Source organism: Oncorhynchus clarkii, chromosome 10 (assembly GCF_045791955.1).
Source record: "Oncorhynchus clarkii lewisi isolate Uvic-CL-2024 chromosome 10, UVic_Ocla_1.0, whole genome shotgun sequence".
NCBI classification, from domain to species: Eukaryota; Metazoa; Chordata; class Actinopteri; order Salmoniformes; family Salmonidae; genus Oncorhynchus; species Oncorhynchus clarkii.
Genome location: NC_092156.1, coordinates 49551216 through 49565577, shown reverse-complemented (window position 1 = coordinate 49565577; position 14362 = coordinate 49551216). Strand labels below are relative to the sequence as shown.

The window sequence follows — 14362 nt, the reverse complement described above, 5'->3', positions numbered from 1 at the left end:
CGTGGAATGCCGAGCACCATTGGACTGGAGCAGTAGAAACGCGTTCTCGAGTGATGAATCACGCTTCACCATCTGGCAGTCCGATGGACGAATCTGGGTTTGGCGGAAGCCAGTTGAACGCTACCTGCCCGAATGCATAGTGCCAACTGTAAAGTTTGGTGAAGGAGGAATAATGGTCAGGGGCTGTTTTTCATGGTTCGGGCTAGGTCCCATAGTTCCAGTGAATGGAAATCTTAACGCTACAGCATACAATGACAGATGATTTGGGGAAGGCCCTTTCCTGTTTCAGCATGACAATGCCCCCATGCACAAAGCGAGGTCTGTAAAGAAATGGTTTATTGAGATTGGTGTGGAAGAACTTGACTGGCCTGCACAGAGCCCTGACCGCAACCACATTGAACACCTTTGGGATGAATTTATAACGCTGGGACCAACTCCATATTAATGCCAATGATTTTGGTATGATATGTTTGATGATACTTTTGCTAATGTACTGTAGAACTCAGTAACATAAAGTACTCAAGAGCATGACATAGAATTCAAGAACAGAACTCAAGAACATGACATTGTGTTTTTGTGTGTGTTCCCCACCTTTGAGTGTGTCCAGTGGTAGCAGGTGTGTCTGTAGCGTTCTAGGACCTGTGTGTCAAAGGTGAAGGAGATGATGTGTGAGCAGTGTTCTGTCTGAACCTGTAGACACTTCCTCAGACTCACAGTTCCTCTCTATAACCTCCACCACAGATGCAAGGATATGCTCTCGCATCTGGCAGGCCAGAAAAACACCAGCAGTGGTCAACTGAAATATTCATTATTGGGGTTGTCTTGGAAATGGTGGGAAGGTCCAAGAGCAATATGTTTTACATGTTTTTTCATTCTTAAGAGTAACATAATAAAAAAATCCCCATCAAAATATGTCATTTTAGACCTCCCGAGTGGCGCAGCGGTCTAAGTCACTGCATCTTGAGTGTCACTACAGACCCGGGTTTGATCCCAGGCTGTGTCACAGCCGGCCGTGACCGGGAGACCTTTGAGGCGGCGCACAATTGCCCAGCAATTAATATGTCAGTTTAAGCTAGAGATATGTTTTTTTTTGCATGGGCATCTGCCTATGTTGGCTGTCCGCAACTGCGGTGGAAGGTGGCCGAGCTACAGCGGTGTTTGTCAGACTATGAGACATCCCAAAAATCGGCCTTCTAACGAAAACGTCTAAACGGCCTACAAACTAATATCACCACCCTATTCACAGATGAGACTCTCACAAACACAATGTTGTTCTCCGTTTTGCTCTACGACCTCCACAAGAGTCACGGGACTCATAGAAATAAAGGAAAGTAAGGAGGTAGTTTTGTGCCAACAAAAATAAGAGGTTCAATATGTATTAAAAAATATATACACTGCTCAAAAAAATAAAGGGAACACTTAAACAACACAATGTAACTCCAAGTCAATCACACTTCTGTGAAATCAAACTGTCCACTTAGGAAGCAACACTGATTGACAATAAATTTCACATGCTGTTGTGCAAATGGAATAGACAACAGGTGGAAATTATAGGCATTTAGCAAGACACCCCCAATAAAGGAGTGGTTCTGCAGTTGGGGACCACAGACCACTTCTCAGTTCCTATGCATCCTGGTGTTTTACACAAGAAGACTCGAGGCTGTAATCGCTGCCAAAGGTGCTTCAACAAAGTACTGAGTAAAGGGTCTGAATACTTATGTAAATGTAATATTTCAGTGTTTTTTTTTTTTTAAACCTGTTTTTGCTTTGTCATTATGGGGTATTGTGTGTAAAATAACAATTTAAATAACAATTTGTAGGCTGTAACCTCACGAAATGTGGAAAAAGTTAAGGGGTCTGAAAACTTTCCGAAGGCGCTGTAGAAACTCAGTGATAGAAATCTCCTCAAGCAATAGACCTCTTTCGTTACATTCCCTTTACCAGGTCGGAAAAGATATGTCAGAAACATTTTCAATAGTAAAACTATGACTAATCTAGATACACATTACGATTAGATGCTGGTGTCAGGGGTCATAATGGCTTTATTATAAACTGATGGACCAATCGCATATAAATATATTAAAATATCTGAGACAGCGAGGCGATTTTTGTGTGTGGTGAGCTACACTACAGGGCCAAGAATATAAATACATTGTAGTAGCCCGCACATGTGATATTGAAAGTAAAAACATTAACGATGAACGACCTCTGTAAACTACTCTGTCTCTTGAACACGTTACAGTGTGTACAGTATGTGGATTTTAGAGGCTGTATGTATCAAGTGTAGCAGAGTATGAGTACTGATCTAGGATTAGCTCTATCCTGTCCATGTAATCTTTCTATTCATTGTGATATAAAAGACAAAACTGATTCTTGATCAGCACTACTCTGAGCTGCTTGGTACATATGTCCCCAGAGCTCATATCCACAAAGCATCTCAGAAAAAGGTCAAAGGAATCTTGTTAAAAACCTGTTTTAAGACATCAACAGAAACTCCCAGATCAGATTAGGGTTTACGATAATATTAAAGGTCGATTTTGGGCACAAATTACAGTCCAGCTCCGCCCCTTTCAGAAATGGGGTGTGCCTTTGGCGGTTAATTTTGTAATTTTAATTGGTGAAAAATCAGTATACATACAAGAAGTATACAAACAGACAATAATAACATATGCTAGGGGGTACAGCAAATGACAGATTATACAAAGACCTTAAAAGATGCACACATATTGATTGTTTTAACAACATTCTTATTAGAAGAATGTATAATGGTCTTAATGTATTGCCCGAATTCCTTATAGAAAACACAGAAGTGTGTTTTTTTATTAGTGAATTTACATTTATGAATATGAAATTTTGCAATTAGCACAATTAGATTTATAAGGTAAAATTGTTTTTCTTTATCTTTATTATGTTTAAGGAAGCCGAGCAGCACATTCTCCCATAAAAAACTAGTCATCAAGAATATTAACAATTATAAATCTGTGAATATCTTTCCATAATTGTTTTACATGTAGACAATGCCAAAATAAATGTGAAACTGTTTCTGGATGCTCAACACAAAAAGTACAATCAATGTTAAAATGTATTTTTTAAAGTTTCTTCAGGTAATGATTCGCAGGGTAATACTTATGGATCATTCTGAAAGAGACCTCTTTGACCTTGTTAACAAGCAAGTATTTGTGTGGTAATAACCAGACTTTTTTCCAACAGATATTAGTGACCAATGTATTCCAGTAACTTGTGACATAGGGGCCTTTGGCGGTTCATCAATGTGTCATTCTGGTCATGCGTGGACACGACTGACGAAGTTACTTCATTAGCTAAACTTGCCACTATTGGACAGAAGCTGTAGAGATTGATAAGAAATGGCACTTTTCTGTAGCCACCTTTTGCTGCGATTACAGCTGTAAGTCGCTTGGGGTATGTCTCTATCAGTTTTGCACATCGAGAGACTGACATTTTTTCCCATTCCTCCTTGCAAAACAGCTCGAGCTCAGTGAGGTTGGTTGGAGAGCATTTGTGAACAGCAGTTTTCAGTTCTTTCCACAGATTCTCGATTGGATTCAGGTCTGGACTTTGACTTGGCCATTCTAACACCTGGATATGTTTATTTTTGAACCATTCCATTGTAGATTTTGCTTTATGTTTTGGATCATTGTCTTGTTGGAAGACAGATCTCCGTCCCAGTCTCAGGTCTTTTGCAGACTCCATCAGGTTGTCTTCCAGAATGGTCCTGTATTTGGCTCCATCCATCTTCCCATCAATTTTAACCATCTTCCCTGTCCCTGCTGAAGAAAAGCAGGCCCAAACCATGATGCTGCCACCACCGTGTTTGACAGTGGTGATGGTGTGTTCAGCTGTGTTGCTTTTACGCCAAACATAACGTTTTGCATTGTTGCCAAAAAGTTCAATTTTGGTTTCATCTGACCAGAGCACCTTCTTCCACATGTTTGGTGTGTCTCCCAGGTGGCTTGTGGCAAACTTTAAACGACACTTTTTATGGATATCTTTAAGAAATGGCTTTCTTCTTGCCACTCTTCCATAATGGCCAGATTTGTGCAATATACGACTGATTGCTGTCCTATGGACAGAGTCTCCCACCTCAGCTGTAGATCTCTGCAGTTCATCCAGAGTGATCATGGGCCTCTTGGCTGCATCTCTGATCAGTCTTCTCCTTGTATGAGCTGAAAGTTTAGAGGGACGGCCAGGTCTTGGTAGATTTGCAGTGGTCTGATACTCCTTCCATTTCAATATTATCGCTTGCACAGTGCTCCTTGGGATGTTTAAAGCTTGGGAAATCTTTTTGTATCCAAATCCGGCTTTAAACTTCTTCACAACAGTATCTCGGACCTGCCTGGTGTGTTCCTTGTTCTTCATGATGCTCTCTGCGCTTTTAACGGACCTCTGAGACTATCACAGTGCAGGTGCATTTATACGGAGACTTGATTACACACAGGTGGATTGTATTTATCATCATTAGTCATTTAGGTCAACATTGGATCATTCAGAGATCCTCACTGAACTTCTGGAGAGAGTTTGCTGCACTGAAAGTAAAGGGGCTGAATAATTTTGCACGCATAATTTTTCAGTTTTTGTTTTGTTAAAAAAGTTTGAAATATCCAATAAATGCTGTTCCACTTCATGATTGTGTCCCACTTGTTGTTGATTCTTCACAAAAAATACAGTTTTATATCTTTATGTTTGAAGCCTGAAATGTGGCAAAAGGTCGCAAAGTTCAAGGGGGCCGAATACTTTCGCAAGGCACTGTATATATATTTTTGTTAGCCTAGTGCCCTCAAACTCAACTCTGGACCTCAAAGCCAGTTCCACTGCTTTTATTCATTGTTGTCCCTCAACTGGTTAGGACAGCTCATGAGGTCTCCTAAATATCTGTCAACGAGGTGGAACTCTAATGACGAAAGAGGCTTCATGCATAGCTTTTATTTTCACCCATAAGAGCAAGAGTAAAATGTATCTTCTTAGCACTACTCAGACGCTTTGTAAGTCTTATGGCCAGCAGTTTAAATGACATGAATCCGCTAGGTGGTAATGGTTCACCACTCCTACTCTGAGATGCTTCATGAATATTGGCCCTAGATTGGTACAGTAGGTGTAAAGAAAAAGCTCCACCAAGCCTTCAGGTCGGATAGGTGTTGGAGTTTCCACCATATGCTTTCAACAATCTAGTCCTATTAGATTTGTGAAGGGGAGTGAACGAGGGCAAAAGTGGAAAAACCCAAAAGCCTCCTGGAATGAAAAGCAATCTTAATCGGGCCTGGTCAAAGACATTTTAGACCACAACTGTGTTATCCGTGGTTCAAATTCCAAGCATTTGGGTGAAGTTCTCTCCATAGCCACCAGGCAGCAACCTTGACCAAACATAGACAGTCTAGCACACACACACAGCACACTGTCCTATGGACACGTAGAATGACACGACATATGGTAAATACTCTACATACATACAGTGCCTTTGAATATCCACAGTCACATTGCAGTGTATACAGACAGACAGACAAATAGACAGTCAACTATATTGTAAGAACATTGCGAGGGAGTGAATGTCAGGTGTACAGTAGAAGGTCGACTATTTTACTGAAGACTATGTTAGTTAGCAGAGCTAAAGCTTTGGTGTTTGCTCTGGGAGCCAACCCAAGTCTGTCCTTAAGTCGCAAACCACCTCTGTCACAGTGTAAAAATAAATGTGTAGAATGTCCACAGCTGAGTGACTGAGTAGATATACAATCTAAATATAAGATAGTACAATAATTTTAAAAAATGAACAGATTAACATGTTTATATACAGTTTAAAACATTAAACAGTAGTACAGTACCAGTATCCTCAGATATTGCCTTCCTGAAATAATATGAACACCAGAACCAAAAGTTCAGGAATGGCTCAAAGCACCTGCTGCATATTGAATAGATTGCTGTTGATTAGAAAATCTTTTAAAGGGGAGATTAGAAAAGCAATCTTAATTTAAACGCCTGGCCTTCTCTGATACAGAAATGAAAGGAATAATCCCCACAAAATATAAAACGATTGCTTTGCATCCCTTCCAGTCTATCTATGTTAATCAAGTCCTCCTAGTGACTTGAAAAAAATGGCTTTTCGTTTTACTTTGTTGTCCATCAGGCCTTGCACCCTCTTGTCTGTTTACGGTATAAATCACAACAAACTTTATTTAAAAGAACATATATAGTTGTCCTTCACAGATGTGTTTGGGTTCTGGCTGCTCTGTCTTCCTTTTTTTTTTTTTACTGCAGAGAGAGGAAGTGAGGTTATAATACTGTTCCGCCCACTCCCCAGGCTCACATTGTGATTGGCTACTCCATGCCATTCCGCAGCATCTGATTGGCCGCGATGAGCATGACGCTGATAATGAAGGCCATGGCGAAGGCACAGATCAGACTCTTCCTCACGCACGTCTGTCTGTTCTTCTTCTTAGGATGGACTGAACGAAAGAGCAGAAGAGGACAGAAGAGGAGAGGACAGAAGAGAAAAAAAGAGAAGAAATAAGTATAAGAAAAGTCGCTTACTACATCGGAGGATAATGTGCCTCCCCTCGCCTAACATCACAATCTAATCAAATAAAGTTTATATCATTTTTGGGACCCTAAGCAAGATTTGGTTGTACACCTCGTGGACAAAACATGTTAGTGGCCTGTCTCTTGGCTGCGGACAGAGAAATGGGCAGCTTTAATTAAAGTTAATGTCCTGCAATTCTACATCTTTTTCCATGGGGCTTAGATAAAATGTTGCAGTTTAAAACAATTATACTGCAATGATACATATTTTGCCATGGCATGGAGAGAAAATATTGCAGTTTTAAAGCAAATTTCCTGAAGTTCTACACATTTAGCCATAGGATGGGATATTTTGAATACTAATTTCTTGCAATTCTACACATTTTGCCATGACTTATGCCATGTTCATATGATATCTGAGTGAGAGTGACTAACAAAATCAATGTGGGCCAGGGCCCCTGGTCAATAATCCAGCCATGACAGCTACAAGGTTTAGAAAGCTGGCTAGACTAACTTACCCAGCAATCTATAAAATATTAGCTGACATTGGCTAATTGAGTGATTGTCTTAACAAAAGGGAAACTGCTAATGCACTACCATATTTCAAAATTGCACGTTGTGTATTGTACTATCCTAATTAACAGTACGTTGAGACTGATTTTTGCTTATGTCTAGAAATCTACTTGACGAGACGATGTTGACGAGCAAATCAACTGCCTTTGCCCTTTGTTCTATTGCCGAACATGCAGTCACGAGAGAACAAACTGGATGAGCGCCGTTCGAGGCTGTCCTTTCAACGGGAACTGAAAACTTGAATATTCTGTTTCTCAGAGTCGTGGCTGAAAGAGGACATGGATAATATACATCTCGCTGGTTATTCAATCCGGATGGCAGACTCGGGTAAGACGAAGGGAGGAGGTTGTGTCTGTTTGTTAACAACAGCTGGTGCACAATCTCTAATGTTAAGGAAGTCTCACATTTTTGCTCGCTTGAGTTAGAATAGCTCATAATAAGCTGCAGACCATGCCATTTACCAGGAGAGTTTTCATCTATATTTTTTGTAGCTCTCTATTTACCACCACAATCCAATGCTGGTACAAAGACCGCACTCAACGAGCTGTATAGGGCCATAAGCAAACAGGAAAATGTACATCCAGAGGAGGTATTTCTCGTGGCTGGTGATTTTAATGTAGGGAAATGGAAATCCGTTTTACCTAAATTTTAACACCTGTGCAACTAGAGGCGACAAAACTCTAGATCACCTTTACTCCCCACATAGAAACGTATACAAGGCCCTCCCTCACCCTCCCCTTGGCAAATCAGACCATAACTATATCCTCCTGATTAGAAGCAAAAACTTAAACAGGAATTACCAGTGACACACTCAATACAGTAATGGTCCGGTGAAGTGGATGCTAAGCTACAGGACAGACAGATGCTAAGATACAGGATATGTTCTCAACGTCAATAGTGAAGAGGCGACTCCGGGATGCTGGCCTTCTAGGCAGAGTTGCAAAGAAAAAGGCGTATTTCCTTTTGCAATTGTTAGCACAGCTGAAAACTGTTGTCCTGATTAAAGAAGCAATACAACTGGCTAGCTTTAGACTAGTTGAGTATCTGGAGTATCTGTATTTGTGGGTTTGATTACATGCTCAAAATTGCCAGAAACAAAGAACTTACTCCTGAAACCCACTGTTCCTAGGCCGTCATTGAAAATAAGAATTTGTTCTTAACTGACTTGCCTAGTTAAATGAAGGTAAAATATTTATGATGTCCATCTGGTTTGATATCTATTTGCCATATATTTCAAACTGTGCTCTTTCAAAAAAGTTCTTAACCTATATATGTTTTACAGGCACAGTATGTTTTACATTACTTATTTTGTTATTAGTCCCAACCTTCAGCTCCATTCAACCCCTCCCATCTATCTCTTTATTTTAGTTTTTTATTTCACCTTTATTTAAGCAGGTAGGCTAGTTGAGAACAAGTGCTCATTTGCAACTGCGACCTGGCCAAGATAAAGAATAGCAGTTCGACACATACAGCAACACAGAGTTACACATGGAATAAACAAAACATACAGTAGAAAAAATAAAATATATATATATACAGTGAGTGCAAATGAGGTAAGATAAGGGAGTTAAGGCAATAAATAGGCCATGGTGGCGAAGTAATTACAATATAGCAATTAAACACTGGAATGGTAGATGTGCAGAAGATGAATGTGCAAGTAGAGATACTGGGGTGCAAAGGAGCAAGATAAATAAATACAGTATGGGGATGAGGTAGTTGGATGGGCTGTTTACAGATGGGCTATGTACAGGTGCAGTGATCTGTGAGCTGCTCTGACAGCTGGTGCTTAAAGCTAGTGAGGGAGATATAAGTCTCCAGCTTCAGTGATTTTTGCAGTTCGTTCTAGTCATTGGCAGCAGAGAAATGGAAGGAAAGGCGGCCAAAGAGGAATTGGCTTTGGGGGTGACCAGTGAGATATACCTGCTGGAGCACGTGCTACGAGTGGGTGCTGCTATGGTGACCAGTGAGCTGAGATAAGGCGGGGCTTTACCTATCAGAGACTTGTAGATGACCTGGAGTCAGTGGGTTTGGCAACGAGTATGAAGCGAGGGCCAGCCAACTGCGTACAGGTCACAGTAGTGGGTAGTATATGGGGCTTTGGTGACAAAACGGATGGCACTGTGATAGACTGCATCTAATTTGTTGAGTAAAGTGTTGAAGGCAACTTTATAAATGACATCGCTTAAGTCGAGGATCGGTAGGATGGTCAGTTTTACGAGGGTATGTTTGGCAGCATGAGTGAAGGATGCTTTGTTGTGAAATAGGAAGCATATTCTAAGTCAGAGCCGTCCAGAGTAGTGATACTGGAAGGCCGGGCAGGTGCGGACAGCGAACGGTTGAAGAGCATGTATTTAGTTTTACTTGCATTTAAGAGCAGTTGGAGGCCACGGAAGGAGAGTTGTATGGCATTGAAGCTCGTCTGGAGGTTAGTTAACACAGTGTCCAAAGAAGGGTCTGAAGTATACAGAATGGTGTCGTCTGCGTATAGGTGGATCAGAGAATCACCAGCAGCAAGAGCGACATCATTGATGTATACAGAGAAAAGAGTCGGCCTGAGAATTGAACCCTGTGGCACCCCCATAGAGACTGCCAGAGGTCCGGACAACAGGCCCTCCGATTTGACACACTGAACTCTATCTGAGAAGTAGTTGGTGAACCAGGCAAGGCAATCATTTGAGAAACCAAGGCTATTGAGTCTGCCAATAAGAATGTGGTGATTGACAGAGTCGAAAGCCTTGGCCAGTGTAACAGTATAACTTTAGACCGTCCCCTCGCCCATACCCGGGTGCGAACCAGGGACCCTCTGCACACATCAACGACAGTCACCCACGAAGCATCGTTACCCATCGCTCCACAAAAGCCACGGCCCTTGCAGAGCAAGGGGAACTACTACTTCAAGGTCTCAGAGCAAGTGACGTCACCGATTGAAACGCTACTTAGCGCTGCACAACCGCTAACTAAGCTAGCCGTTTCACAACCGTTACACTCACCCCCCTTTTGACCTCCTCCTTTTCCGCAGCAACCAGTGATCCGGGTCAACAGCATCAATGTAACAGTATAACTTTATACCGTCCCCTCGCCCATACCCGGGCGCGAACCAGGGACCCTCTGCACACATCAACAACAGTCACCCACGAAGCATCGTTACCCATCACTCCACAAAAGCCACGGCACTTGCAGAGCAAGGGGAACTACACTTGCAGAGCAAGTGACGTCACCGATTGAAACGCTATTTAGCGCTGCACAACCGCTAACTAAGCTAGCCGTTTCACATCCGTTACACCAGGTCGATGAATATGGCTGCACAGTATTGTCTTTTATCGATGGCGGTTATGATAGCGTTTAGGACCTTGAGCGTGGCTGAGGTGCACTCATTACCAGCTCTGAAACCACATTGTATATATGCTCTCGATTGTGCATCTGTAGGAGTTTGTGAGGGCTTTTGGTGACAAGCCAAATTTCTTCAGCCTCCTGAGGTTGAAGAGGCGCTGCTGCGCCTTCTTCACGATGCTGTCTGTGTTGGTGGACCAATTCAGTTTGTCTGTGATGTGTACGCCGAGGAACTTAAAACTTACTACCCTCTCCAACACATGTTCCATCGATGTGGATAAGGGGGTGTTCCCTCTGCTGTTTCCTGAAGTCCACAATCATCTCCTTAGTTTTGTTGACGTTGAGTGTGAGGTTATTTTCCTGACACCACACACCGAGGGCCCTCACCTCCTCCCTGTAGGCTGCCTCGTCGTTGTTGGTAATCAAGCCTACCACTGTTGTGTTGTCCGCAAACTTGATGATTGAATTGGAGGCGTGCGTGGTCACGCAGTCGTGGGTGAACAGGGAGTACAGGAGAGGGCTCAGAACGCACCCTTGTGGGGCCCCAGTGTTGAGGATCAGCGGGGTGGAAATGTTGTTGCCTACCCTCACCACCTGGGGGCGGCCCGTCAGGAAGTCCAGTATCCAGTTGCACAGGGCGGGGTCGAGACCCAGGGTCTCGAGCTTGATGACGAGCTTGGAGGGCACTATGGTGTTAAATGCCGAGCTGTAGTCGATGAACAGCATTCTTACATAGGTATTCCTCTTGTCCAGATGGGTTAGGGCAGTGTGCAGTGTGGTTGAGATTGCATCGTCTGTGGACCTATTTGGGCGGTAAGCAAATTGGAGTGGGTCTAGGGTGTCAGGTAGGGTGGAGGTGATATGGTCCTTGACTAGTCTCTCAAAGCACTTCATGATGACGGAAGTGAGTGCTACGGGGCGGTAGTCGTTTAGCTCAGTTACCTTAGCTTTCTTGGGAACAGGAACAATGGTGGCCCTCTTGAAGCATGTGGGAACAACAGACTGGGAAAGGGATTGATTGAATATGTCCGTAAACACACCAGCCATCTGGTCTGCGCATGCTCTGAGGGCGCGGCTGGGGATGCCGTCTGGGCCTGCAGCCCTGCGAGGGTTGACACGTTTAAATGTTTTCCTCAAGTCGGCTGCAGTGAAGGAGAGTCCGCATGTTTTAGTTGCGGGCCGTGTCAGTGGCACTGTATTGTCCTCAAAGCGGGCAAAAACGTGATTTAGTCTGCCTGGGAGCAAGACATCCTGGTCCGTGACGGGGCTGGTTTTCTTTTTGTAATCCGTGATTGACTGTAGACCCTGCCACATACCTCTTGTGTCTGAGCCGTTGAATTGAGATTCTACTTTGTCTCTATACTGACGCTTAGCTTGTTTATTGCCTTGCGGAGGGAATAGTTACACTGTTTGTATTTGGTCATGTTTCCGGTCACCTTGCCCTGATTAAAAGCAGTGGTTCGGGCTTTCAGTTTCACGCGAATGCTGCCATCAATCCACGGTTTCTGGTTTGGGAATGTTTTAATCGTTGCTATGGGAACGACATCTTCAACGCACGTTCTAATGAATTCGCTCACTGAATCAGCGTATTCGTCAATGTTGTTGTCTGACGCAATACGAAACATATCCCAGTCCACGTGATGGAAGCAGTCTTGGAGCGTGGAATCAGATTGGTCGGACCAGCGTTGAACAGACCTCAGCGCGGGAGCTTCTTGTTTTAGTTTCTGTCTGTAGGCAGGGATCAACAAAATGGAGTCGTGGTCAGCTTTTCCGAAAGGAGGGCGGGGCAGGGCCTTATATGCGTCGCGGAATTTAGAATAGCAGTGATCCAAGGTTTTTCCAGCCCTGGTTGCGCAATCGATATGCTGATAAAATTTAGGGAGTCTTGTTTTCAGATTAGCCTTGTTAAAATCCCCAGCTACAATGAATGCAGCCTCCGGATAAATGGATTCCAGTTTGCAAAGAGTCAAATAAAGTTCGTTCAGAGCCATCGATGTGTCTGCTTGGGGGGGAATATATACGGCTGTGATTATAATCAAAGAGAATTCCCTTGGTAGATAATGCGGTCGACATTTGATTGTGAGGAATTCTAAATCAGGTGAACAGAAGGACTTGAGTACCTGTATGTTGTTATGATCACACCACGTCACGTTAACCATGAAGCATACGCCCCCGCCCCTCTTCTTACCAGAAAGATGTTTGTTTCGGTCTGCGCGATGCGTGGAGAAACCAGCTAGCTGCACCGACTCCGATAGCGTCTCTCCAGTGAGCCATGTTTCCGTGAAGCAAAGAACGTTACAGTCTCTGATGTCCCTCTGGAATGCTACCCTTGCTCGGATTTCATCAACCTTGTTGTCAAGAGACTGGACATTGGCGAGAAGAATGCTAGGGAGTGGTGCACGATGTGCCCGTCTCCGGAGTCTGACCAGAAGACCGCTCCGTTTCCCCCTTTTACGAAGTCGTTTTTTTGGGTCGCCGGCTGGGATCCATTCCGTTGTCCTGGGTGAAAGGCAGAACACAGGATCCGCTTCGCGAAAGTCATATTCTTGGTCGTACTGATGGTGAGTTGACGCTGCTCTTATGTTCAGTAGTTCTTCTCGACTGTATGTAATGAAACCTAAGATGACCTGGGGTACCAATGTAAGAAATAACACATAAAAAAACTAAAAACTGCATAGTTTCCTAGGAACGCGAAGCGAGGTGGCCATCTCTGTCGGCGCCGGAAGTGTGGTGAAGAAGGCGCAACAGCACGTCTTCAACCTCTGGAGGCTGAAGAATTTTGGCTAGTCACCTAAAACCCTCACAATTTTTTCCTGTCGGGCTGCATCACCACCTGGTACGGCAACTGCACTGCCCATAACCGTAGGGCTCTCCAGAGGGTGGTACTGTCTGCACAACGCATCACTGGGGGAAAACTACCGGCCCTCCAGGACACCTACAGCACCTGATGTCACAGGAAGGCCAAAAAGTTAAAGCTTAAAGCTTCTATTTCAAGGCCATCAGACTGTTAAACAACCATCACTAACACAGTGAGGCTACTGCCTACATACAGACTTGAAATTAATAAATAAATGGATCACTAGTCACTTTAACAATGTTTACATATCTTTCATTACTCATCTCATATGTATATATTGAATTTTGTACCATCTATTGCATCTTGCTTATGCCCCTCGGTCATTGCTCATCCATATATTTATATGTATGTATTCTTATTCCATTCCTTTACTTACTGTAGATAGTATGTATTAGGTAGTTGTTGTGGACTTGTTAGATTACTTGTTAGATATTGCTGCACTGTCAGAACTAGAAGCACAAGCATTTCGCTACACTCACAATAACATTTGCTAACCACGTGTGTGTGACTAATACAATTTGATCCTTTCTATTCTCATTGTTCCTAAAGATTGTAAATTGAAAATATATTTTTTTGCTAAAAGTATTATTATATTATTGATTTATTGACTATGACTTTTCAGATCGCCCAGTAATGTTATCTGCAGGGTTCGTTCCAGGTAAATATTGCAATTCTTCAGCCATTCCTGGACCTGTGACCAAAAACAAGCTACAAATGGACAGTACCAAAACAAATTATCTAATGATTCTGCCTCTTTGCAGCAAAATCTTAAGAGCTGAGAAGGTTGTATCCCCCATATAAATACCATTCTGTTGGTTGCAAGAATTCTGTATAATAATTTTATTTGAAAAATTTTGAATCCGTTTTATGTATCAGTTCATAAACCGTGTGCCATGGAATCGGTACGTCAAAAATCTATTCCCAACTATTTTGCAATCTATATGGCATGGCTATCAAACATGTCTTTGTCTTTAAATGAAACTCTAAACTTGGTGATTACATTTTTTAATTTTTTTTTTTTACATGTACTCGATACTCTTGGTTCCCCTTTACCTTAGAATGAACATTTCAAGA

At 42.8% G+C, this 14362-nt stretch overlaps 1 protein-coding gene across 1 annotated transcript in view; it reads right to left on the bottom strand.

Moving 5' to 3' along the window:
* Positions 1-6327: 6327 nt before the first annotated feature.
* The window catches only part of LOC139418713 (calcium-binding protein 8-like), a 78129-nt gene continuing 70094 nt past the window's right edge, over positions 6328-14362 (bottom strand). The window contains exon 6 of the mRNA XM_071168365.1: positions 6328-6455. Within this exon, the coding sequence (XP_071024466.1) occupies positions 6328-6455 (128 nt within the window). The remainder of the gene's footprint in view (positions 6456-14362) is intronic.